At 57.9% G+C, this 20,732-nt stretch overlaps 4 protein-coding genes across 17 annotated transcripts in view; 2 read left to right on the forward strand and 2 right to left on the reverse strand.

Annotated features, from left to right (window-relative positions):
- Window positions 1-532: 532 nt before the first annotated feature.
- On the forward strand, window positions 533-1,857 carry LOC127394675 (protein phosphatase 1 regulatory subunit 3C-B-like). The gene has a single exon (XM_051640777.1). It carries the CDS (start codon window positions 533-535, stop codon window positions 1,397-1,399), a length of 867 nt encoding a protein of 288 aa, XP_051496737.1. The 3' UTR covers window positions 1,400-1,857.
- Window positions 1,858-4,228: 2,371 nt separating this feature from the next.
- Window positions 4,229-10,488, forward strand: GPAT4 (glycerol-3-phosphate acyltransferase 4). The gene is made up of 12 exons (XM_051640775.1): window positions 4,229-4,400; window positions 6,170-6,239; window positions 6,557-6,854; window positions 6,991-7,065; window positions 7,446-7,535; window positions 7,642-7,735; window positions 8,188-8,303; window positions 8,529-8,584; window positions 8,901-8,986; window positions 9,213-9,341; window positions 9,425-9,504; window positions 10,113-10,488. The coding sequence occupies exons 1-12, from the start codon at window positions 4,236-4,238 to the stop codon at window positions 10,219-10,221; spliced, it is 1,368 nt and encodes a 455-aa protein (XP_051496735.1). The 5' UTR covers window positions 4,229-4,235; the 3' UTR covers window positions 10,222-10,488.
- A 4,615-nt stretch (window positions 10,489-15,103) lies between these two features.
- NKX6-3 (NK6 homeobox 3) lies at window positions 15,104-17,052 on the reverse strand. Its single transcript, XM_051640822.1, has 3 exons — window positions 16,656-17,052; window positions 15,543-15,712; window positions 15,104-15,465 (listed from the first exon to the last, which is right to left on the reverse strand). Exons 1-3 carry the CDS (start codon window positions 17,035-17,037, stop codon window positions 15,235-15,237), a joined length of 783 nt encoding a protein of 260 aa, XP_051496782.1. The 5' UTR covers window positions 17,038-17,052; the 3' UTR covers window positions 15,104-15,234.
- Window positions 17,053-17,757: 705 nt separating this feature from the next.
- The window catches only part of ANK1 (ankyrin 1), a 56,482-nt gene continuing 53,507 nt past the window's right edge, over window positions 17,758-20,732 (reverse strand). For all 14 annotated transcript variants that reach the window (XM_051640969.1, XM_051640960.1, XM_051640957.1 and 11 more), the window contains one exon: window positions 17,758-19,948. Coding sequence is in view for 1 of the 14 variants with exons in the window: in XM_051640959.1 (XP_051496919.1) it covers window positions 19,922-19,948 (27 nt within the window). In the remaining 13 variants the exon portion in view is untranslated. The remainder of the gene's footprint in view (window positions 19,949-20,732) is intronic.

Below are 20,732 nucleotides of genomic sequence, written 5' to 3' on the forward strand. Positions count from 1 at the left end.
CAGGACACGCTCCTCTTCCCGCACTTTTTTAAGCAGATTTTTTTTACCGTAACGCGCTCGCGTTTTTCTGGCCGCCGGAGCTGCCGCTGTGCTGCTGCCGCCCGCTCGGGCTCCGCAGCGGGAAGCCGGGCTGCGGGGAGCGGTTCCCGGCAGGCACGGATGCTCCTGCGGCCCGAGCCGGGGCTCGCGCGCTCCCGCCCCCGTTACTCGGCCCCGCGCTCGCGGTTCCGACGCCGCCGGGTCCGGTGCGTGCCGGGGGCGCGCGCCGGGTGGGGCGGGGCGGGGCGGCCTCGCGCTCCCATTGGCCGCTCGGGGCGGGGCCGGGCGCTGATTGGCCGCCGCCCCGCGCGCGGGGTGTCCCGGCCGCCCGCGCTCCCACGGCCCCATTGCCCGCCTGGAGCCGCCGGCGGGCGGCGATGCGATGCGCTGCGGCGGGGGCCCGCGGGCCGCCGCTCGCCCGGGGCTCGCCGCCTGACCTCCTCCTCGCCTCCAGGCTTTTGCAGGTGCGCAGCGCGGCCGTCGCCCCCCAGCCATGCCCGTGGACCTGGCCGTGCGGCTCTGCCTGAGCCATTCGCCCCCCATCTGCAAGCTGCTGAGCTCCTACGAGGAGCTGCGGGGCAGCCGGGGGCGCAAACCCCTCCGGTCCTGTCTCAACCAGAAGCTGAACACAGAGCCTGAGCCCGAGCGGCGAGACAGCACCAGGAGCTCCAAGGGCCAGAAGAAGAAGAAGGTCGTGTTTGCTGACATGAAGGGGCTCTCACTGACAGCTGTCCACTTCTTCTCAAAGATTGAGGAGGAATTCTGTGACCTGCAGCACGCCCTGTCTGACCTTGCCCACTTCCGACCGAGGCTGCGCGACCCGCGCGCACAAGTGTGCAGGTACATCCTGGACTTCCCACAGCCCTCCGCAGACTACATGACATTCCGCAGCCGCCTGCACAGCAACCTCGTCTGCCTGGAGAACTGCCTGATCCAGGACCGTGCCCTCTCAGGGACAGTGAAGGTCAGAAACATCGAGTACGAGAAGAAAGTGATGGTCCGCATCACCTTCGATGGCTGGAAGAGCTTCCGGGATATTTCCTGCCAGTACATGCACAGCACATATGGCTCAGCTGACACAGACACCTTCTCCTTTGAGCTTGCCCTGCCCAACTCATCCATCTCCTGTAGGGCTGCAGAGTTCTGCATCTCCTTCCAGTGTGGACAGAAGACCCACTGGGACAACAACCAGGGGAGGAACTACACGATCTGCCATTTGGGCATGATCCGCCGTCCTTCCCATGCTGTGCAGCGTGGCAGTGGGGCCTGGGAGCACCTTGGCACTTCCCGGGCTGCTGCCCTGGTCCTTTCTCAGCTGCAGACCTGGCGGCGCTCCGAGATGCAGGCCCCTTATTGGTAGGAGAGCAGCCTCGGGGGAGATGTGGGTCCTGTCCACGTCCTGGCTGCGGTACAGGGGTCTTTGGGGAGACAAAAGAAGACACTGCTCTGTTTTATTAACTCCTCTGTGTCTGGTCCAACACCGGTTTTGCGGGAGCTACTTCCCTGCTGGCTCCTGCTGTGGAGCTGTCCCTGGTGCGAGCCCCGCCCTCGGGCCCGGGGCAGGGAGCGGAGAGGAACGGCTGGGCCCGGAAACCGTGTCCTGCTCTGTCTGCCGCTCCGGGCTGCCCAAGTGCCTTGCGTGGCGCGGCTGGGGAGGGGGCGCGCACCTCTCGGCGCCGGGGCCCGGCAGAACCCGGGCTGTCACCGGCGGGGTCCCGCTCCCGGGTGGGGTGTCACCGCTCGGGGCGGCGGGGATCGCCGCCGGTGGTTGTTGCTGTACCGGGAGTCCATTAATAAAGTGTCGCGATCCGCGAGTCCCGCCTGTGTCTCTGGCGGGGCGGGGCGGGGCGCGCGGGGCGGGCGCCCCCTGCCGGCTGCGCGGGGGAGCGGGGCGCTCCTACGGGCGCGGCCCCGCGGGCGGCGTGCTGACGTCATGAACGCGGCGTCGGGCGGGGGCGCGCACGGCACGTGGCGGGGGCGGAGCCGGGGCCCGGCGGCGGCGGCAGCAGGTGAGTGCGTGAGCGGGCGGCCCCGCGGCCCTGCCCGTCTCCCCCGGGGGCCGCGCCCCGCGTGGCGCCATCGGGCCGGGGCGCTGGGCAGGGCCCGGCCCGGCCGCGGACCGTTAGGCGGCCGCCCGCGTGGGGAGCGCGGCCTCGCATCGCCGAGTGGGCCGCGCCCCGCCCCGCCGGCACAGCCCGGCCCCGGCCCTGCCCCGGTTGGCCGCTCGTGGGCCGTGTCCCGGTGGGTAGAGCTGGGAATGGCGCCCGCCCCCGGTTCTGCCGCCGATCGCGACCCGGGACGCGCCGTTACGTGCATGGTGCGGGCGGCCCCGAGGCGGGCTGCGATCGCGGTGCCCGCTGGGCCGGGCAGGTCCCGCCAGCCCCGGGAGGCACCGGCACCGTTCCCGGTGCTGAGCGGCGGGCAGAGCTGCCGGGGATCGTCGCACTCGGCTGCCGGCAGTGCACGCTGCCCAGTGCCGGGCCTGGCCCGGGGCCACGGCCGGGTGACACAGTGAAGGGACGCGGTGGCAGCCCCGGTTGTGGTCCCGGCCCTGCTGGGTGGCAGCTCGAGGCCGTGGAGCCGCCCGCAGGACACGGTCGGTGCAGATGTGCGTGGTCCCGTGAAGCGCTCGACACTGAGCATCACCGGCACAGCAGTGCTGAGCCAGCAGCGGCAACACACGCACAGGGAGCACAAGGATCTTCCCAGACTCCTCTCTGCTCCTGTGGGCCTGTCTGGGACCTTTTAAATCCCATTCTCTGGTTGACACTCCACAGGGAAGTCTCCCCTCAGCAGACTCTGCTCTTTCTACCAGCCCCAGTTGGCCTCATGTGTCCCGTGCTGCAGAGGGCATCCTGCCCCCCAGGGCAGGACCTGCCGGGGCTGTGACCTTTACCTGTTCCTGTGACCCGAGGAGTGCCATTCGGGCCAGTCATCAGCAGTAATTCTCCCCTTGGGCTGGCTTCCTGTCCCAGCTGTTAGTGCAGCTGTGACCAGGGACTGAGGTGTGTGTGCAGGAGCAGAGGAAGTGATTCCTTCCCAGGAATCCGGGTTCCTGGCTAGCTCAGTGCTGTGGGATGCCTCTGAAATGAGATGAGCGATAAGATCTTTGTCACGAGGAAGGGTTTTCTGTCACTTTGTTGCCGCCTTTCCGGTACTTGGGCCTGATTGCAGTGTCTTGTGCTCTAGGCGTGGTTCTGGATGGGTCTGCTCACCCTGAGGTGTGGATGGTGTTAACAGACAGGATGAGTGGCAACAGGGGGTGATTCCTAAGTGTGTTACAGTGCCAAGCGGTGCCAGTCCGGGTCTGCTGTGTCTCAGGAGCTGCTCTGAGTGATGTGACCTCAGCCCAAGCACTGTCTTCCAGGTTTCAGAGTCCACTGTCCTTGGCCTCCTGCCACCCTCTTCAAGTTGACGTCTCTCTGAGCACCGTGACTTGCCTGACTCTGGTTTCTCTTTCTTCCACTAGTGCTGGTGGCATGTGAGTGCCTCGTCTGCCAAGAAGCCAACTCACTGTTTGAAGAGCTTTCCAGGGACATGAGCTTCATTCGTGCCTGTAACCACCCTTCCACGTGAGTGGATGCCAGGGGCCTCTGGAGTTAAACTTGTTCCAGGCGTCATGCAAGGATCTGCACTAGCGCCCATGTCCTCACGGAAAGAGCAATAATAGCTCCACGTTGGGTAGGCTCCCACCAGTGCCAACTCCCTCAATATCCGCCAATGCAGGCTCAGGGATGGACTCCACCTTGTCCCTGTGAAGAGGCTCTGCATGCTCTCTGCAGCCAGAAGGGGATTCTGCTGCCAGCTTCTCCCCGAGCTGCCCCGCAGCAGGACTCGCTCAGCGGCGCAGAGGGAGGATTCCCACTCGTGCAGGTGTTTGACTCCAGTGCCGGCTGCACACCCATGGAGGAACCTCTGTGCCTCTTCCATCTTTGAGCTCTTCAGCCCACATGGTCTGAACTCACCTGGGCTCCTTGCAGACTGTTTGCTTGTTTTCCCAACTGCTCTCCCAGATCCTGTTGCGTCCCCTCTCGCAGAGCCCAGAAAGGATGTGAACTTTGGAATGGGGTCTGTGAGCAGGCTGCGGACTCGCTGCGTGTGTGAGACTGTTGCTGAATAACAGGAGGACTGGTTCATCTCCACAGGCAGCCCCTCTGCCTGCCTGCAGGGCACCAGCCTTGCCTGGGCCCTTCACCATGTTCCTCCTGCTCCCCTTTGACAGCCTGGTTGTTAATCTCTTGGGGATTTCCATAACTGTGCTCTTCACTCTGCTTCTGGTTTTCATCATTGTGCCAGCAATTTTTGGAGTCTCCTTTGGCATTCGCAAAGTTTACATGAAAACACTATTAAAGATTTTTCAGGTAAGTCACATGTTTTTAATTTTCTGTGTGTTCACAGGGGTCTTGTCAAGCATGGTCATGCCAGGAAGAGGGTCTTTTGCCACTGAGCAGAGCGTTGCAGGTGGCTGGGGTGAGAGGCTGGTTTGTTGGTGATGGGCTGGTGCCAGATGACCCATGTGGGTCATCTCAGCCAAATGCAGTTTACGAGACCTGTGTCCGTGGGCTGTTTTTTTCCCTGTAATTAATCCAGTAAGTTTTCCAGTGCAGCAGCAGGATGGTGCAGCCCATATGCAAGCAATGGCCTGGTGGGATTTCCAGATGTTTGGGGAGGAGGAGCATGCTGGGGGGAGTTCATGTCCCTGGCAGGTGGTGCTGCCGGGTTCCATGTGGCAGGAAACCAGAAGGGATGTGGGATGTGATGGGGAGGGACAAGGCTGCCGCCACAGCTCTTGCTCCTCCCGGCACTGTCTGGGTGAAGCAGAGGCAGGAGGTGAGACAGGACTCTGGGTGCTGTGAGCCCCAGTGATCTGTGGCCAGAACCCAGAGCTCTCAACTCTCCCTGTCCCCATGTGCTCCCTGCTTATCTGCTGAGCCCAGAAGCCATGGCTGGACCAGCCACCTCTGAGGACGACCAGCAGCCCTTGGCACAGGGAGGCCAAGTGGAATTTTCCAACTTGTGATCACGCTGTTCCCTCGCCTGCCTTAGGCAGACTAATTTTATGGGCTGTCTCACAGCCAGCACCTCTCCTTGAAGCAAGTCCCGGGTGAGACTAGAATTTTTGCCAGTCTCCCAGCAGATAAAGCCTGCACCACCAGACTGTAGCAGCTCAGGCAAAAGGAAAGGGTTGCCCTGTGCTTGATAGGGAGATTTTAGGCTCTTAAGTGTGGAGTTCAAGCTGCTGGAGGATTTGTGGTACAGCCACTGCTGTTTGAATAGGGCTGGTCTTCCCCAGGGGCATCTCTGTGCTGGCTGGCTCAGGAAGGCAGCCTTGGAGCTTGCCATATTCAGCTCTTTGAACTCTTTGAGTCCTCCCAAAAACCTCAGGTGTGAATGGGCAGACCTTGGCTTTGTGAGGTGCTTCTTTAATGCAGATGTCTGAAGACCCAATTTAGTGACTGAACTGGGAGAAAAAAATGGTAGTAAGATTGGTTTATCTGTAATTGAGCTTTGCATCTGGTCTTCATTTTTATTCGTTTCTTCAATTCGGAAACATTTAATCTTAACATCTGTTTTGGTGTTTAATTTTGAAACTATTTTTCTGAAAAGATTCTGAAGTCTATTTCAGCTTCTATCAAAGAATTTTTGTGGTGGGCAAGAGGATTGCTCTGACAGAACTGCTCACAGATTTGGTGGAAAATTCACTCACTAATTTGGTCATTCAGAATTTTACTTTTGGGGACTGTTATTTGGGATCTCCTCTCCTGACTTCTCCTGGGGTGGCAGTGTCTAGATGATCTTCTGCAATCCTGCAGTTCCTTCTGCAGGCAAAGGAGGTTGCTAGGTGCTGTGCAGCCTGGCACACAGAGGTCTGGATGTTGTGACTGTCCTGTGCCAGTGCTGGTCACCTCCCCACCAGTCTCCTTGTCGCAGCGCAGACAGATCTCTGTTCCTCCCAGGCCAGTCTCTGCTCCCACATGTTCATCACTCACTCTTTCAGTTCTGAAGCCTCCTGCTTTAGCTCCACCTCCTCCCCTTAACCATGGTCTTCCCTGGAAGTCAACAGTAGGACAGGGACCATACAAAGTGGAGACACCAGCCCCACCAGTCTTGCTTGTTGTATCTCTTGCAGTGGGCAACGCTGAGAATAGAGCGTGGTGCCAAGGAGAAGAACCACCCCTTGTACAAGCCCTATGTCAATGGTAAGGTCCTGCCCTGCCTGGGTACATACAAAGTTCCAGGTTCTTCATGGGACATGGTGTAAGTGTAATGAGCAGCTGAGGTGTGCTGGGAAGCCTTTTCCATGTAGATGGATTGGAGGAGCTATGGAGAGGTCCATTCCATGAGGGAGGGAAGGGAAGCACCCAGGGAGTTCTTCATTTCTAGGTATTTGTGAGGTCTGGTTTGTGCCTGTCTGGATTGGAGAAAGGAAGGAGGCCCTGTGGAGGGTGGGTGAGTGAGGGCCCTGGTTCTCAGCTGTCCTTGAGCCTTGCTCAGAGCTGCCTGCTGCACATTGCAGGTATCATTGCAAAGGAGCCAACATCACTGGAAGAGGAGATCAAGGAGATCCGCCGGAGTGGCAGTGGCAAAGCCCTGGACACCCCTGAGTTTGAGCTCTCAGATATCTTCTATTTCTGCCGCAAAGGCATCGAGACCATCATGGATGATGAAGTGACCAAGAGGTTCTCAGCTGAGGAGCTGGAGTCCTGGAACCTGCTCAGCAGGACCAACTACAACTTCCAGTACATCAGCCTGCGCCTCACGGTGCTTTGGGGCCTGGGGGTGCTCATCCGGTACTGCTTCCTCCTGCCCCTCCGGTGAGTGCTGCTGCCCGTGGCCTTTTCCCACCTCAGGCCCCATGGACCCTGTTCAACATCATCAGGAGAGATGGGCTACCTGATGAGTGGGGCTGTGGCCTAGCTTGGCTAGCATGTAGCTTCCCTCTTTCTGCAGGATAGCCCTGGCCTTTACTGGCATCAGCCTGTTGGTGACTGGAACTACAGTGGTGGGATATTTGCCAAATGGAAGGTGAGTTTGCCTCTGAGGGAGGAGGGGATGGGGAGACCCCTGTGCAGGTTGATACCTGTTAATCCTGAAGTTTTCCTGCAAAGCAGTCACTTCTGCCTGCTGCAGACGAGGCAGTTGCTCCTGGCATCTGCAGCCTCTTGGGAACAGACACCCTGTAACTGTGAGCAAAGGGCCAAGGTGCAGGCACTAAGCCCTGGGCTCTGGAAGGAATAAGAACAGGAAAGAGCAAAGGGCAAAGTGTGGGTCTCAAGAGTTAAGCATCAGTGGTCACAAGCTGACAGCCAAACCCAGGATGAGACTCCAAGGTATTCCAAGTCTCAGCTGGAGCCCATGGGCTGGGGCAGTTGGGCTGAAGGGAGATGGTCTCTCCTGGGCTGCAGGTGTAAGGAGTTCCTGAGCAAGCACGTCCACCTGATGTGTTACCGGATCTGCGTGCGTGCCCTCACAGCCATCATCACTTACCACGACCGGTAAGGAGGCAGGTCTGCCCCAGGGCCCCCCCCACCAGTCCCTCCACACCCACCTCTTGCAGGCCTCATTGGTCTGTCCTCATCCCTACCTTTGTTCTGCATTTAGAGAAAACAGACCCCGAAATGGAGGCATCTGCGTGGCCAACCACACATCTCCCATCGATGTGATCATCCTGGCCAGCGATGGCTACTATGCTATGGTAAGGTCTGCACCCCAGCCCCAACTGGGGTCTGCCAGGGCCTGGCATGTGTGTGGTGGGAGCAGGCAGCATCTCACCTGGGACACGGAGTAGGCAACAAGAGGCTTTTGAACATCCAGAACTGCTTTTCCCTACGTGACCTTGCAGGGCACTCAGACCCTTTTGTGCACGGTTTTGCAGCAAGCTTGGCCTGGGACCCAGAGCACTACAGGTGTCTGGGCACTGCTCTGCAAGTAGAGCTCTGGGTTTTGCTGTCCATGGCAGAGCAAAGCATTTCTCCAGCTGTGCACTTGGGGCTTGATACATCTGTCTGCCCAGTCAGAGCTGGGACTTTTCCTCTCAACCTTTCCAGGACAGAAGGGTAGAAAGATGGACCTCAACTTGGCTATGAAGCTAGGAGCTTCAGGGGTCCCCCGGTCTCGTGACTTGTTCTAACTTCTTGCCCTGTTCAGGTGGGTCAGATCCACGGGGGGCTCATGGGCGTGATACAGAGAGCCATGGTGAAGGCTTGTCCCCACGTCTGGTTTGAACGCTCTGAAGTCAAAGATCGTCACCTCGTCGCCAGAAGGTGTGACAGTTGCTGTCAGGGGGAGGTCTGGAGGCTGGGGAAGGTGGAGGGGCTGCCCACATCCCTTGGGTGAGGACACTGCCATGCCTCGTGGGTGTTGGGACAATGTGCCAGTGTTGCTGGCACCCAGATGGTGCCCAGTGATTGCAGGATAAGGACCGTTTGCTGCATGGGTTGCTAGGGATGGCTTCTCTGCTAACTAACTGGTGACACTCTTCTGTGCAGGCTCACAGAACATGTCCAGGACAAGAGCAAACTGCCTATTCTTATCTTTCCAGAAGGTGAGTTGTGGAGCCTGGCCGGACCTGGTGGAGAGGGCACATGGGCACAGCACTGCGTTGCTTTCCTTCCCTTATGCAGCCAAGGGCCTTGAGACCCTCCACTGAGACAAAGGGGACATTGCATCTTTAGAGCTGACTGAACCCAGACTGTGGCAGTCCTGGTGATGTCCTGGTGACACCCTGTTCACACAGAGCAGGGGTTGGAGTGTGTTAGGGGGCAGGTACTGGGTGCCCTTGGCCCAGCCCTTAGGTGTATAGCTGACATGTGGGAAATGACTTGCAAGGTGAAACTGAGAAGACTGCTTGCCTCTTACAGGAACTTGCATCAACAACACGTCTGTGATGATGTTCAAAAAGGGGAGCTTTGAAATTGGAGCCACAGTTTACCCTGTAGCTATCAAGGTATGAGAAGGCAAACATTCTCACAGCACAGGTAGCCCTGTGCATGGAGCTGTCTCCAGTCGGGGCACTGCTAGGTCAGCAGCCTGGTCTGAGGGCAGGGGGAAGTCAAGGTGGCTCTGTGCAGTGCTCTGTGGGGGCTGGCCTATAGTTGGGCCCGGGTGGACCTTGGAGCCTCAGGGAGGGTGCAACCACTGCCTGACTTTCATGAGCTCTTCTGCCTCTGCAGTATGACCCACAGTTTGGAGATGCCTTTTGGAACAGCAGCAAGTATGGCATGGTGACCTACCTCCTGAGGATGATGACCAGCTGGGCCATTGTCTGCAGCGTCTGGTATTTGCCCCCAATGACCAGGCAGGTAAGGAAGGTGAACCTGGTGCATCTGCCCTGCTGCCTCTTTGGCCCTTTGCTCTGCTGAACAGTGTGATTTTGCCACCACAGCCTGAAGAGGATGCTGTCCAGTTTGCCAACCGCGTGAAGTCAGCCATTGCCAGGCAAGGGGGCCTTGTGGATCTGCTCTGGTGAGTCCATGCAGGCTTTTCTCTTCCTGGTGCCCAGGCTCCTTCATCCTGGGTCCTGCCTGTGGGCTGTAGAGCTAAATTTTTGTGTTGCTTTGGGCAGAGAAGGCCCATGGAGGAATGGAGGCCTCTGACCTCCAAATCTGCTTTTCTGTAGCACAGACTAAAGTCTACTTCTGCTGTTATGTGTTGGGCACCAGGGCTTCATTCTGTGAGTCCACCTTGCACTGGGATGCCCTGGCTCTGACATGATGCTGCTCAGCAAAGTGGGTTGAGCTTGGGAACTGCCCTTTTCAGGCACTAAGATCTTCAGAGCCTGGGGAGCTGGGGGACTCTGCAGGGCAATCTGCTGCAGTGGCATCAGAGCAGCTTTCACTCTGCAGAGATGCCATGTTGAGCACTGTCTGGGGCCATGGGTGCAGCTCCTGGCAGAGCAGGGTGTGAAAGTAACTCCCCTGGGGACAGTTGGTCTGCAGTGTGCCCTGGCAGTGTCAGGTGCTAGTGTTGCTGTCTGGCTGTTGCAGGAGCCCTGGCTTGCTTCTAGCAGCCCCAGCTGAAGGTTCAGGCAGTGCATGCCTGCAGCTCTTCTAATTATCTGACTCTTTCCCTAGGGATGGAGGACTGAAGAGGGAGAAGGTGAAAGACACATTTAAGGAGGAGCAACAGAAACTCTACAGCAAAATGATTGTAGGAAACCACGAAGACCGGAGCCGCTCCTGAGCCCTGTGCCTCTAGCACTGTTACTGGGCCAGAGCCCTGTGCCTCCAGCACCAGCCAGGGCTTGCCTGAAGCAGCTCCAAATCTTTGGACTTTGACTACTCCAGAGCTGCTTGGACTTGTTCCTTCATCCTCTGGCTGTTCTTTCCCAGAGACACTATTACTGCCTAGGGTCTTTATGCCCTGGGCAGCTCTTGGCAAAGATGCCTTGTTACTGTTACAGTGGAGCCCCTGGCAGGGGCAGTATTAAATGAAACACTTCTGGTGTCATATGCTTCCATATGGTGTTTACAGGCCCAGGGGGAGGACTGGTGGCTTGATGTGCATGTGTGTCAGTCACAAGTCTCCCACGGCACAGAAGCTGGTGAACTGCACTGAGATCAGCTGCCTTGACAACCAAGGGAGCCTTCAAGAGCCTGTGCCTCTCATGTCTGCAGCATAAATCCCTTAGGAGCAGTATGTGGGCTCTCAGGCCATTTCCAGCTTCTAGAAGATGAAACTTTTCCTTCTGTCACCCTCCTCTCACAGCCTGACCCAGACCATTGCTTCTCTGACATCTGAGTAAAAGTGTCACACACCAACACGCACAAATATGATCTCAGCTCATTGCAAGGAAGCTGAAATCTCACGGTGGGTGATATCCTTTTCCCTTTCAGCTCTGCAAGTACATTATTCAGTAAAACCCATATACTTTATACAATTTTCCCTACATTCCTACAAACTTTAGCACTTTTATTGAGTCCTGTGCCTGCTTTTGTAAAAGCAGATGCTGTTTCACTGCTCCCTGCAGAGCCTGCTTGCATTTTCTAGAACTTGGAGAGGGCAATGTTGGAATGCCCCCTTTGCACCTGGGGTGGTCAAGCCAAGCATTCTGTGCAAGTTAAATTCCTTAAATTTAATACCTTATACTTGATTTTCCCTGCACTAGCTACCAACACAAATTCAAGGTAGTTTACTTCCTGCTTGGTTTTGTTTGGGTAAAGCACCATTATATTAAGAAATAGAGACAAGCAAAGCAAGCAACAGAGAGGAAGAGTCCAGAAACTCCCCTAACCTTTCCCAAGAGGCACCACACACACACACCACCCCTCTCTGGTACTCAGTCCCGTGCAGCCTCCTTTCCTTGGCAGTGGCTCCAAACCCTCCTGGGTCCATGGAGTCACCTTCCCTGGGCACAGACAACATGCAAGCAGGGTGTGCACAACTTCTCTCAGCCCTGCAACCCCCTGTTCCACCCTGTGCCATTTTCCAGCTACCCCAGCACCATCAGCTCATGCTGATGCACAAATAAAACTGTTCCCAGTACAATACCTGAAAAGGTACTATCTTGGTTTACCTTTGCTTCTTGTGGTGCTCAGAGTCTATGACCCTTTATAAACTCACACAGAGCCATGGTACTTACACAATCAGTTACCAGTGATGGGTCACACCTGATCACCATTAACATCCAGCCACTCCAAGAAAAAACAGGCAGTTCTCGTTAAGTGATGGAGATGCCCTTACTAGCCCCATGCCTTTCCCTGGTACCCAATTTCATGTTCTGCCCAACTTCAGCTGTGGCCCTTGACCTGGGGGTAAAAAAAAAAAAAAAAAAAAAAGGTGGGGGGGAAGGGGGCAACAAAAAACATCCAGGCTGGAGTCTTTTTCTTTCCACCTTGGATAGCAAAACAGGAGCAGCTGGAGCCAAGCAGGAGATAGTTACAGTATTTACAGGACTGAAGTGTCTTGCTTATGTTCCTGTGCTACTGACAGAAGACAAAACAACTCCTCATTACTAATGGGTAGCTCAGTTACCCCAGATGGGATCCCTCCTTCGTTAGGGGTTTATTAGGGGGGTTATTTATTTATTTATTAAGGTGTTTTTACTAGCATTTTGGTTTACTTGTTTTATCCAACCTGTTAGGTACAGCTCATAACACAGTTCACCAAGCTGTGTCTGACAGCAATGAGGCTGCTGATTTCCATCTTAAAAAAAAACACAAACAACAACAAACCAAAAACTAATGAAACCAACTAAAAGAAATGAAAATGTAAGAAAATAAATAAGAGAAAAGAAAGAAGCAAAGCACACCACTTGTCTCCTTTGCAGTTGTTACAGTTATGCTGAGGTTTTGACCATCAGCTTTTATTTGCATATGAATTGCAGGGTACAGCCTGTGCCTTATGGGAGTCCACCTGTAACGTGGTTGAGCCTCCAGGCAGGTGTGTGTGACCTTGTAGCTCTTTCCTGTACTATTTAATCATCACATTTTTCAGGCTGTATTTGCTCCAGTTCCTGCAGCAGCCCCCCCTGCGACCCTGGGCACCAATGCCCACAAGTCTGGTGCCCACAACTTGCTGGCCAGGCCTTGTCACAGATGCCAGGATGTGCAGGAGCTCTGTGGAACCACCCACCCCGCACTCAGGGACTGTCCCTCGGCTCTGCAGGAGCCGGGATGCTCCGCAGCAGGCAGGGAGCCGGCTGGACAGGTTAGGAGACTCACATCCATCTTGCCTTGGCTCCCCCTCCCCATGCCCCCAGTCAATATGTCTCTCTCCGATGGGAAAGTTAATAAATTTAGCTCTAGATTAAAAGTATCGATCATTTCATTTGTAAGCAATAAATAATGAGGGGGGGGTACAGGGCGGCCCGAGGGGTGGGGGCTGCTGGCCCGGCTGTGGCAGCCGTGGAGCCCGGTGGGGCTGGGGACCCTCATATGCATTCTGCCTGGCTTCTGGCATTGATTTGCTATTAGTCTCCACGCACCACCCAGTAGCACATCATTCCCAGAGCCGCTATTAATGGCCTTTTGATAAATAATCACTTGTAAGTCAATAAATTTTTATTAAACAGTGTGGCGCTTTGATTTATGAAAATCTGACGGGGTTTGTCTGGGAGAAAAGGGATGCAGAATTGAAGCGGAGCTGCCATCCATCTGCCTGCCAGGCCGCCCTGCCTGCGCTGCCACTCGCACCCCCCCCCCCCAAACAGCCCCCCAGCTCTGCCGCACTGCCGGGACCCCGGAACAGGGGCACAGGGTGGGTTTGGGAGGGTAGAGCTGGTGATGGCCCTGCCTGGCCCCCAGTGCTGGCAGGGACCTGCCAGCCACCCCAGAGTGTGGCTGGTGCCCTCTGCATGAGAAGCAGGACATGGTGGGACTCAGAGGGACAGGGCGGGACACGGTGGGACACGGCAGGACACGGCTGGAGCGGCAGTGGCAGAGATGGCAGGAGCACAGGGGGTCCTACCCACTGCTTGGGGCCCATCTCGCAGGACACACGGGGCAGCCAGGCTGCGGCTGCCATTTGTCACTCTCCCCAGCTACAGCAGGCCCTTTGCCACCTGCTTTATTTGTCTCCCAGCCCTGACGTGGCATCAGACAGGTGTTAAACTACTTAATCACTTTAAAATTGTTTTAATTTTCTGTTTTCTATTGATCGCCACAGCACCAATTAATCAGCTCACTGGACCAGGCAGTTAGTACATTAAAAATTGTCAGCCACACTGGGCAGCTTAGAAAATGTCAAAAAAATATCCCAGCAGCAACCCCTCACTTCTCCTGCCACCCAGACCCAGCTCTGGCTGCATGAGGACTCTGCCCAGGGAGGGTGATGGGGCTCAAGGCTCCCCGAGCATCACCGTGGGGCTGGGCTGTAGGGTAGAATAGTGCTGCCCCATGATGCCGCCAAGGGCCTGTCAGCTCAACCACCACTGGCGTTTGTCCTGAGCAGCAGCAGAAGGGCTGCATGGCTGAGGAGTGCGCGCTACCAGCCCCACGCTCACTGTGGGGCTGGACAGGGACATACAGGGAGGATCTGCCCTGGGAAAGTCCCACTGAGCAGTCACAGCTCCTTGCAAAGTCCCCCCAGCCAATAAGCAGCAAAAAGTGACCAAACGGAGAGGATTTGAAGCCAAATATCAGCCTTGGGGCAGCCAGGTGCACAGCGAAGGTCTGCAACCCCTCACTACAGCTCCATGCCACAAGAATGGTGCTCAGGGCCTCTACAAAGCCCTGGCACTTGAGGGACTTGGGACATTCCCAGGGGTGGACTTGGTCACCAGCCTGTCCCCAGATGCTGCCTGCAGCTGCTGGGAAAGGCAGGCTGGGTTGCAGCCCTCAGCACCTCCTCCGTCACATTGCTAATCGGTGTGTGATGGGCCGGCAGCTCCTTATCTCCTATCGATTTCCTCCCAGGACACGGCCGGCCGGTCTGTTTGCTCGTCCCCGGCTGCCACTAGGGCCGAACATCAGCCCATCGGGGGCCCCAGCAGCGCCTGTGTCAGCAGGAGCCCTTCAGCAGCACCTCAGCCCCGGGGACAGGTGGCCCCCACAGTGAATGGGGTGACCCACGGGGGGCACAGACCATAGGCAGCCGCACGTGCCTCTGCGCAGCCCCCACTGCTCTGGGGTGCAGCACAGGGAGGGGGGGCACCAGGCTGGCAGGCAAACACCCTGGGGCTATTGACGCCACATCAATCCTGCAGCCCCGACAGGTGAATGGGCTCTCACTCACACCGTTAAGATAAATGATATTTATTTGCTGCTAATAGGTTCCAACAAGAGGCCCCAACAAGTGACTTTTGAACCAGTAACTCTTGCCACAGGTGCACGCCCAAACTGGGGAAAACCCTGACAAACATCCCCAAGGCTGCCCCATTCCTGTGGGGTCTTCTGCCCCACACACAGCACCACAGCCACGGGCCCTTCCCCAGCCTGGCACACAGACCCTGCCCGGTATGTGCTGTCCCAGCCCCTTTTCCAACCTCACAAGGGCACCCCAGGACCACACATCCATGAAGCAAGTGCTGGGACTTGGCTGGGGCTGGGACTTTTATTTCATCAATGCCAACAGCACAACTGCACCTGAGGCTGCCTGTGTGTGCTGCTCCCAGCCCCTCCAGCCGCCATCCCAGGGCAGGAGCCACCAGGAGGGAGGTGGCAGCCCCCTATCTCCACAGCCAGGTATCTGCTGGGGGGCCACGTCCCCTGGCAGGGAGCAGGAGGCCAGGCCAGGCTCCCCAAGGCCCAGAGGGGCTCAGCCGCTGTGGGTGCCCAAGCCTAGCACCGAGAAGGCCGCACGGTGCTTCCTCAGCAGCAGCCGGATCTTCTCATCATCTGAGTCAGGGTCCAGGGGTTTGTTGTACTCGTCGTCCTCGGTCTCGGAGGCTGCCCGCTCTCCACCAGAGCCCCCCACCCGCTGCGAGGATGAGGAGGGCTCCAGGGCACTCTTCTTCCTCCATTTGGTCCGTCGGTTCTGGAACCAGACCTGCCACCCCAGGGGCCCAGCTAGGTTAGCAGGTGCCACGCCACGCACCCCCATGCCACACTGGGACTGACACTCACCTTCACCTGGGACTCAGTCATGCCAAGGGAATAGGCCAGCCGTGCTCTCTCTGGACCTGCTAGGTACTTGGTCTGCTCAAAAGTCTTCTCCAAAGCGAAGATCTGGTGCCCTGTGAAGGTTGGTCGCGTGTGCTTCTTCTTTTGAATACTGTCAGCCAGGTGAGCAGGGGCTGTGGGAGAGGAGGAGGGAGGGAGGAGGGTGAGCAGTGCACGGCTCTGCGCAGCTCTCCCCTTCCTCATCACAGCACCAGCACACTCTCACCAACAAAATCCCTCCACACCAGCTCCCCTCCAAATTAAAATCATATTCTGGCTTCAAGGCTTCAGTCCCATCCCAGGAGGGCTGAGCTGCCCATAGAGCCAGAGCCAGGCTGTGCACCTCCCGATCAGGACAACACTAATTTGTTGTGCTGAGGGGGGGAAGGGTCATTCACAGCAGTGCACAACCCCAGACCCATGCAGCCTTGGGAACACCATGCCCCACATCTTGCAGGAAGCACCACTGGAAGGCAGGCAGAGCTGATCAGCTTCTGTTTGTGCCGGGAGCAGATGGTTCCAGGGGCAAGACAGCGGGAGATGGGAAAGGGGTCACAGCGGCAGATGCTGAGCAGCAGCACCCAGCCCAGAGCACCCCAGGGTTCCCTATGGGATGGGGGGTTGCACCCATCCCACTCATTCTGGCACGGCAGCAACGTGCTCTGCAATCCCCCCTCTCCAGCAGGCAGGCAGTGCTGCCAACCCAGGGCCAGCCATCCTGCCTGTCCCTGCCCTGAGCTGGGCACTGACCCATCAGGCTGCCCGAGGGAAGGGTCTGCCTGTGCCTGCCAGCTGTGGCTTGCCTGGCGGCTGAGCAGAGAGTTAATCTGTGCCATTGGGGCTGCCCCTGCTCTTGAGCCAAAACCTCTGCAGCAGGTTGAAGTCTGGCAGCTCTGGCACCGGGGCCATTCCTGCTGTCCCGGGGCAACCCGCAGGGTGACCAGCCATGCCTGGTGCAGGCTGATGGAGAAGACACGGCCTGGGCAGCTGCCTGATATCTCTGCCCCAGCACCAGTGGGCTGGGGGTCTGCGGGGCGCCCACCCGGCCCCCACCCGCCCCAGCCCCGCTGTACTTACGGCCGCTGCACTGCCGGCTGCCCCGCCACTCGGGTGCTGCCTCCGCCCAGCAGCTCCGGCCCCGCGGCAGGTACTCGCCCCCAGCCTTGGGGAGGGCCCCCACCTGGGGCCCATAATAGACGCCCGGGGAGCTCAGTCCATTAAATCCGCCCGCATGGGGGTAGCTGGGCAGGAGGCTGCTGTTCGGCGTCGCAGCAGGCCGGCCGAGGATGTCGGAGATGCCGTGTGGGGTGCCGGAGGCCAGCTGGGCGCCCAGCCCTGGGGGACCCAGCTTGTAGAAGGAGCTCTGCACCGAATACTGGCAGACGGGTGCCTTGGCCTCCGGGAAGGGGCCCAGTGAGGGGCCGTTGAGCAGGAAGGTGCCTGGCAGGTTGGCGTCCATGGCTGTGGCGTCGAGGTGGCCCTCAGAGCCTGGTTCCCCAGGGCTGTGATGACTGGCCCATCCCCAGTGGCCCAGGGGCTACTGGACTCCAGTGTCTGCCCTGGCCAGGGGGCACCTGGGTGGCCCTGGGGCCCTGTCAGGGTGCCCGAGGGCCACAGCCGGGGCAGGAACGCGGGCAGGGCCAGGGCGGGTGGCCCCGGCTGACCCCGCCGAAGTGGCCCCAGACCCGGACCCTCAACTTGGCTCGCTCGCGCCAACACTTCTCTGATAAAGACGCGGCTCATTAGAATACCGGGCGCCCATTGGCTGGAGCTCGTCCGCCTCGTCCGCCATTGGCTGCGCCGCGGGGCCAGCCCGGGATTGGCCCGGCCCAGACAAATCGCACTCGCAGCGCGGAGCAGGGGACGGGAGAGCGCCCGGACGGGGCGCGGAGCGCGGGACAGCGCGGGCGGTAGGAAGGGAGGGGGTACGGACGGGATAAAAGGACAGGATAGGGTAGGATAAGGATAGAATAAGGATAGGGTAGGGTAAGAATAAGGATAAGGATACGAGGATAGGACAGGACAGGACGTGCCAGCTGTGGCGGGGCAGGGTAGGGTGGGATGCAGACCTGCCAGCCCCCAGGGCCACCCCTGCCCTCCTGGGGAGCCCCACCGAGCTGCACACCCCAGAGCCCCCGCACTCCCCACACCCTTGGAAAAGCAGCGACAAGGCATGATCTGTGTTTGTTTCTTTATTAATCCATAGTCTAATAGCTGGTGTACAGGGAAATGATCTATACATCAGGGGCTAAGACAGGGAGATCCAAAAGGCTTGTTTCCATAACAATTAAAAAAAGGAAATAAAAGTAATTTTTAAAACTTCTAAAAAGCTTCTAGTGTGCAGACTGCAGCATTCTCTAGGCTCAATGTCGGGTGCAGCCTCCCACTACCAGCCCTACGAGCAATCTGAGCGCAAAGCAATGTCACTGCAGGTGCCTGGCACGGTTGCAGCACAGCACATTCCCTACGGCGTTTACAAGGCCAAAGCACAGGACCCACACACAACTCTACGGTGATGCTACGGAGTCAGCTGTCACAGTGGGTCTAGGCAGGTTATTGTACATAGCAAGGGTGATGGATGGAGAGTCTGTGCCTATATGGCTCAAGTTCAGGGTGGGGAAGGGGTTGCTTTGCTCTCCAAGGCTAAGCTTGGTCATTTGCTTCACCGCAGCTAGGCTTCTTCCCAACTGCAGGGAGCCAGGGGCTTCCCCAGAGGATGTGCACCCACTGCCAGAGAGGGCTGACCTGCCAGGACCACCACTACGTGGCCTGAACCTAGAGGTGGGCTCTTTCTGCATGTGGTCATGAAGAACAACCTCAGGCCCTGCATGTGCACCTTCAGGGGAAAGAGCAGGGGGTCCCCACCTCACTGTGCTACAAAGGCCAGGCCCCCATGTTGGTTAGGTAAAGGACAGAGTGGAGGACATGGGACCTACTGCCACTACCTGCATCCTGCCTTCTTGGGGTTAAGTATTGTCACAGACTCAACCTCCTGCCCACTCGGAGCCCTTGGGCAGCTCTGCCCCCACTTATCTCCTGCCTTCCTGCCTTGCTCCCAGGGTGGCTGCAGCAGGGATTTCACCTGGCCAAAGCACAGCCACCCAGGGAGCAGCCCCCCCCTGTCTCTGGGGTTGGTCCTGGGAGGCTCAGCATCCACTGGGTCCCCATGCTATCCTCACTTGTGCCCCTGCAGGGAGGCCAGGGGACCCTGCAAAGCCCTTGCATGTGGTGCACAGTGCAGGGCTGCTGGCTCCTGCCAGCTCCTGGCTCATCTCCTGAGCAGATATTGTGCTGAGTAGAGCTAGGCACAACCCTGTGTGGCACAAGCATCCCCTTCTCTGTCTCACTACCCATCTTTCCTGGGCCCCAAGCACCTCAGCACAGGCCTATGGCTTCGCCCCAGCTGGAGCCAACACAAACTGGGACTTGCACCATGGGCAGCCCCATGGGACTGCACCTGTGGGTCCTCTTCAGGCCAGGAAGGGACCATGGGGGCACAGGTCAGGGGAAGTCTGCTGCCCCTTTACTCCTGTAGCCTCCCAGCTCCAGTCACCAGAGCTCCTCCAAAGGTTTTGCCCATCCTGCAGCCTGAAGAGGTATTTGGGAGCAGAGCTGTTAGTGCTTTGTACATACTGCTAGACTGTCCCTAGGGGTTTGCATAGTATTTATTGGTTCATATACACAAGGCTGATTGCTGTACAGTTTACACTTTCAACACAAGCAATGAGCTCAGTGCTCAGCCCAGAGCCCTGCCCTGGCGGAAGACGTTGCACGTGCTGGGGAGAGGAAGGACAGCCCTGCACCAGCCCCTCTACCCAGGGCAGCTGTGCCTCCCAAAAACCCTCCTCTCATACCCAGCCCAGCAATTGCCACCCTCCCTGTAACCCATCACTCACTGAGAGGGACAAGAAGCGGGTCCTGCAGAGGCAACACGGGCAAGAGGGGCCAAGCCCCTGTCCTTCCGTGGCGGGCAGTGCTGAGCTGCCCCAGCTCCCCTCCTGCAGCCGGAGCACGGGCACGGGGCTGCACTCACACACACAAGTGCGTGAGGGTAGAGACTCCTTCCCTCCGGTGTTCTTGCCTCCCAGAGGAGCTGAGAGGATGCCCCTGGCGCGTGCTGCTGCTCCTGGGCTCCTGGCAGCAGCGGGGCAGGACGGAGGCCCCTCCGTCCCTTTGTACTGTAGCTCATGCGTCTTGCAGTCAGTCAGTCATGCGGATAGGACGGTAAGTAAGTCTCATACAGAAATCATGCCATTAGCCTATAGAAACATGTACAGCCAGCCCTGCTCCCCTCCACTCTCTGCTCTCCTCTCTTCCCAGGTATGTGTCAGAACGTGTGGAGTTCAGTGGTTTGGTGTTGACGTGAGATCCTGGAGGAACACAGAGACAGACAGAGATGGGGTTACCAGGTATTCACGGTGGCACAAGTCAGGAGAAAGAGTGGGACAGCCCCAGTCCCTTCTGCACCCTGTGCTTGTCCCACATGCACAACTACTACAGGACAATCTATGGGGGGTGTCAGAGAGACAGCAACAGAGCACCAGCAAGTACCCTGCTTGGAACCAGCAGCAATGGCACAGATGGTATTGGTGGTGCTGTCCCAGCTGCAGAGAGCAGCAGCAAACAGCAGCTGAGCTGGGGGGCTGCTGTAGCCTCAACTGGGGTGCACTGACTGCACCTCACTCTGCAGCAGTGGGGAAGACCCCATGCATTCCCAGTGCACATTCTGAGCCACTTTTGCACACTACGGGAAACAGAAAGAGCAAACCAGCAATAACACTGCCCCTGGGAGAGGCAGAGCAGGGACTGCCTGGGGAGTGTGGTTGGGACACAGTTTGCATTAACATGTGTCCACAAGCACAAACTTCTTGACTGTCATGCACTCACAAGAGCCCACTAACAGGGTGGAGAGAAGAGGGAAGGGGGGACAGACGGACACAGCCATGCATGTACAGCAGAAGCCAGAGGACCACCCGCCCCTGCCTGGCAGCTGGGGAGCATGTGTGCCCCAAGTGCTGCCCTGCCAGCAGTAGTGAGTGTTCCAAGAATGATGCCATGGGGTCCAAGTGTGCTGTGCCAAGCACCCTGCCTTGGGCCTGGTCTAGTTCCACCCCAGAGGGAAGGCAAGGGCAGAAGGGAATGCACAAGACTCCA

The sequence above is a fragment of the Apus apus genome, chromosome 26, assembly GCF_020740795.1.
Source record: "Apus apus isolate bApuApu2 chromosome 26, bApuApu2.pri.cur, whole genome shotgun sequence".
NCBI classification, from domain to species: Eukaryota; Metazoa; Chordata; class Aves; order Apodiformes; family Apodidae; genus Apus; species Apus apus.

Coding starts and splice junctions, on each gene's coding strand:
- NKX6-3 (XM_051640822.1), bottom strand. CDS start 17,037: ATGGACGCCAACCTGCCAGGCACCTTCCTGCTCAACGGCCCCTCACTG. Junction 15,713..16,655: donor CAGCCGGCAGTGCAGCGGCC/GTAAGTACAGCG, acceptor CCTCTCCCACAG/CCCCTGCTCACCTGGCTGAC. Junction 15,466..15,542: donor TGACTGAGTCCCAGGTGAAG/GTGAGTGTCAGT, acceptor CTGGGGTGGCAG/GTCTGGTTCCAGAACCGACG.
- LOC127394675 (XM_051640777.1), top strand. CDS start 533: ATGCCCGTGGACCTGGCCGTGCGGCTCTGCCTGAGCCATTCGCCCCCC.
- GPAT4 (XM_051640775.1), top strand. CDS start 4,236: ATGTTCCTCCTGCTCCCCTTTGACAGCCTGGTTGTTAATCTCTTGGGG. Junction 4,401..6,169: donor CACTATTAAAGATTTTTCAG/GTAAGTCACATG, acceptor TATCTCTTGCAG/TGGGCAACGCTGAGAATAGA. Junction 8,304..8,528: donor CGTCACCTCGTCGCCAGAAG/GTGTGACAGTTG, acceptor TCTTCTGTGCAG/GCTCACAGAACATGTCCAGG.